The following is a 4,695-nucleotide window of genomic DNA, read 5'->3' as shown; positions in this document are numbered from 1 at the left end:
GCCACATCTGTTGTAAGAGTGGGGTTCAACAGGGGGGTTAGTTGGTGGGGTGGTGAGGGGCGAAAGGAGTTGTGGTAGGTTGGTAAAAATGTTTATTACAGGAGGGCACAACTGTTTAGTTTGGATACTGGGTCACTCCTATGTGTGGTGGTGTGCCAGAAGAGGGGAGGTACAGCCACAGGGCCGACTGTTAGGATTGCCCAGGGAAGAGGCTATAGTGCGCTGGCTGGGTGTTCGTGGCATGCTATGGAGCAGGGTGGTGCCGGAGCTTCGAAGATTTGTGGAATTGGACCTGCACCCGGATGTGCTGGTGATACATGTGGGAGGCAATGATTATTTGAGGATCAGGTTAGAGTTCCCGGGAGTGATCAAAGTTTGGTTAGATATAGTGGCCAGAAAGAGTTGCAGGGGAACAAGGTCAGTAGCGAAGGTCAACAAAGCATGGATCAAAGTAAATAAGGAGGTGTCCAGGTTTGTAACTCGGAATGGGGGGATTGTGCTCAGGCACAGAGAATTGGAGGAGGAAACGTGGAGGTTTCTATGCAGTGACAGTGTGCACCTGAATACCATAGGTACAGATATGTGGTTTTTGGGTCTGCAAGATGGAGTGCAGCGAGCATTTCGGGTGTGGAAGAGCGCTCAGGCATGAGGTATCCCGCCTGAGCACAGTGGCGGTTGGGGTTAAGGAGGGTAAGAGTCCTGTTGGTCATTTTGGTAGGGCAACCCAGTGGTAGGATGCCTATTAATGGTGTTATGGTGGGGCCCCTGAGGTGTTGCTGGGCGACTAGGGGCCAGTGTGGTAAAAAATGGTGAATCACAGTGGTTTTTGATAATGGGTTGTTGGTTTACAGACTTAGTTATATTTGGTTAAAGAAAAATTTTGAAAGATTATTGTTAATAATTTGTTTATGTTATGTTATCGGAGCTACCTGAGTCGTGTTTCTCCTCCTTTATTCTGCTAAACTGTGTTTGTATACGGAGTTGGGTGTACAGGATTAATGTACTTCTTTAGATTGTATGATCCATTCCATAATGTTCAGTCACACAAAACCCCTACAAATTCCAGTGTAACACAGAAATGTTATTATGCATATACAATTCTTACCTCAATTTCTTTATGGAGTGTAAAGCTGGTAAAACTTTCCTCAATCCTTCTTCCTGAATATGACATGAAGTAAGATCTACTTCTTCTGTGCATGACTGAAGGACAGAAGACAGCACAGAGCAATCCAGAGGGCTGAGGGAGATTCCGGAAAGGTCAATATTGTTTGATCCAATACATTGTGACACCAGAGCCTTATTCCTGCTCTCATGGAGATAGTAGAATGTATTAAGAAGATTTCTCTTGTCAGATCTTTGTTCTTTTGTGATTTTATGCTGGATCCAAGTAATGACATCTCTGGCAGCCTGAACAGACAATTCTCCAACATGAGACTTTAACAGGAATCTAGTAGAAGAGTCTGAGAGACCCCAGAGGAAACGAAGCAATATTTCAGCACGGCCATCATTGTAAGATTCAGCAGCATGATGTGTTTTCTGTAATCTGTCGGCATTATAGTCTATAAAATGAGCTAAAGCAGCAAAAAACTCCTGAAGAGTGAGATGTAAGAAGGTGTAATCCACATTAGGGGGCTGACCAGATTCCATCATAAAACATGAAAAGAGATGTTTATCATTTCTTACACTGAATGACTTCAGATATCGCTCATCAAACACAATGATGTGATTCATGACTCCATATTCTGCCATCCACCCAACAGATGTCAGCAGTTCCCGGGCAGTGTGACTATCTCTTGTTATCTGGTTGTGATTGGCCAGAATGTTGGTGACAAAAGTCACAAAGAGTTGTGTCACAGTTTTGGGCAATGACTCCATCAGCTGATCAGTGTTGGTTGGTTGGGCTTTGAAGCACATTGATAACACTGTACAGACAATCCAGCAGTATGATGGGATGTAACAGAAAGTGTACAGCGTGTCATTCTCCTGCACATAATGAAAAGCCTTTTTTGACAATTCTTCACTTCCAAAGAAATTTTTAAAGAAGATCATTCGGTCCTCATGGAGAAATCCCATGATGTCAGCTATTCTCTGGAAAACACCGGTATCAACTGATGCCAGTCTGGTTGGGCGGCTGGTTATCAGTACAGAGCAACCCTTAAGAAGACTCTGCCTTACCAGACTAACCACAATCTCACCAAAATCTGCTCTCTGCTTTGGATGGGTCAGTTTACTTAATTGGAAATACATTTGGTGACTGCTTTCATCTAAACCATCAAATATAAACAAAAGTCTCCCCGGATCTTGTAGAATATTTCCAATCTGACTCTCCAGATATGGATGTTGTTGAAGAATCATCTCCTCCAAGCTGACCTCTCCCAGTCTATTAAGATCCCGGAATCTGAAGAAGAAGACAAAAGCAAATCTCTGGTACAGTTTTCCCATCACCCAATCATTGACAAATTTCTGTATCAGTGTGGTCTTCCCTATTCCTGGCACTCCGCTCACCATTACTGCATGTGGTACACATTGTGACTCGTGGCTCCAACGGAACAGTCTGTTGGGGGAAATGTGTTCCAGTCCAGTTTGTGTTTCCTTCAAGCATTCCTCATGTTTTACCCCACTCTGTATTAGTTCATTCTGAGGACGCTTTCTGGACTGATCAGTGGAGACTACAACCAGGTTCACATAACGCTCATTGATGAGGAATGTTTGTGGTTCCAGGGTAGTTCCTGGGGGTTTGTGCTCAGCTAGAATCTCAGTCCTCTCCATCAGATGTTGTTTGTGTTTTTCTTGAATTTCTGGGGAAAGATGGAAAAATATTTTGCAAAAAGTTTAAAAACTTTATAATATTTTACTTACTCCAATATGTATTTAGAACATTCATATGGTTTAAATGTCATATAAACAGTACATTATCTCTTTTCTTTCTTTGCTCTTATATATACAGTATATAGTTTTTTTCTATTTTATAATTACAGATTTGATCAAGGTAAAAGAACTCCAAAATTTGCTCTATAAGACCTGACTGAATTCAATTAGTATATCCACCCTGGATTCCCCTTTTTTAAACCCAAATATTTTCTTGGCTCACAATGATTATTTCTCATTTTTGGAGGGGTATTTTGCTGTTGAATCCAGAGCAATATCAATATCCCAGCCAGATACTGAATAGAATTGGTGTGGGAACCTGTGTAAGTATGTTCCCAGCAAAAATAAATAAAATAAAACATGCCATATAATGCCATTTTTCTGTAAATAGTGTTTAAATTTTGTCCAACATATTGTCCATTCTACACTTGGCCCAGTAAGACAGGTGATGTCTTTGTAACTGGGATACGAAATATAATGTAATATAGCTTTTCAAAGCCAGAAGAAAACTTTTCAGATTAATTGCATTTGTTTGTATTCTCTGTTCTAATAATTCAATACAGATCTGTGGCACATCTTACCCAAGGTACTGTATTCATTTTACAAGTTGCCTAAATCAATTTGGTTGTAATTACATTTCCTGTCTATAGGTGGCACCTCTTGTGCCTGCACCTCATACATAGAGCTTTCATCTTGTCCTGGGAAAAGCTATGACATCCGACATGATCATGGGATTTTTGCCCAGAGAATGGCCACACACTGGATATTTTACCATTTTCAGATCATTCTCTGTACACCCTAGAGATGATTGTGTGTGAAAAGCAGTTTCTGAAATACTCCAGACCACCTGGCAACAACCACCATACCACAATGTCACTTAACCCCCCCCCCAGCATTAATCCCGAGTCACACTTGGGAAATTTAAAAGCGGATTGCAATGTAATCTTCTTATACATGGTTTTTACATTCAAACACAAAACATAATAAAAATAAATGTATAAGAACATCTTTTAGTGCACCAAACATCATTGCCCAGTGCTCTGACTTACATTTTGTTGAACTTTTGCTGGCTTATTTCATCACTTCCTGAATGTATCATTTGGTGACTTTGTCTTTGACTTTGAACATTCCTGACTGCTTACTCGAGTCACTTGTGGAATGGAGTGAATCACTAGGAAATTTTTCATCAGACCGCGAAAGGGAACTGAGCGACTGAACCTGAGGTCAGTACTGTGGGCACTTGGTGCTCTATTGACCTTGATGCAGCCCAGGCAGCGCCCCCAAGATTCCTATTTACTGGTGCACCTGGTGTGAAAATTGATGCTGAACACCACAACTCCCTGGCATACCTGATGTTGTTTCTGACTGATTAGGTGATTGAAAGAATAGGAGACAAACAGGTACGCTGCACATCAATTAGGTGCTCCACACCTGGGGTTTGGGCTTAGTGATCAGGGAGTGGTGGGCAAACCCCTGCAGAAGTGGTATTGGTCCAAGAATAAAATGCCTGCCACTCCATTCTATGCCACAGTACAGATTTTACCTGCTCATGAAGTTTTTACACTTTGCCAACAATGAAGAGTTTGATCAAACTACCCATCCTGCACCAAAACTCAAAAACATTTGGGAAGTTTCTCAGATGATTCTAAAAAAAATCCATTCAGACATCAGCATAGATGAAAGTCTAATGACTTACAAGGGGAGCTCAGCTGAGTGCAGTACATTGCATCAAAGAGAGCACGATTTGGCGTGAAAACCTACATGCTGTGATGTGCCAGATGTGCTCAACTGGCTACATCTGGAATTCAGTCATATACACTGGAAAAG

At 41.5% G+C, this 4,695-nt stretch overlaps 1 protein-coding gene across 1 annotated transcript; it reads right to left on the bottom strand.

The window, feature by feature from the left end:
- Positions 1-949: 949 nt before the first annotated feature.
- LOC140342469 (NACHT, LRR and PYD domains-containing protein 3-like) lies at positions 950-2,805 on the bottom strand (the record flags this gene model as incomplete). Its single annotated transcript, XM_072428666.1, has 1 exon — positions 950-2,805. A coding segment is annotated over one exon (1,704 nt), but the record flags the coding sequence as incomplete, so codon positions are not given.
- Positions 2,806-4,695: the final 1,890 nt, after the last annotated feature.

The sequence above is a fragment of the Pyxicephalus adspersus genome, chromosome 12 (genome assembly GCF_032062135.1).
Source record: "Pyxicephalus adspersus chromosome 12, UCB_Pads_2.0, whole genome shotgun sequence".
Classification (NCBI taxonomy): domain Eukaryota; kingdom Metazoa; phylum Chordata; class Amphibia; order Anura; family Pyxicephalidae; genus Pyxicephalus; species Pyxicephalus adspersus.
The sequence above is the reverse complement of the archived record's forward strand: the minus strand, read 5'-3'. Positions and strand labels throughout refer to the sequence as shown.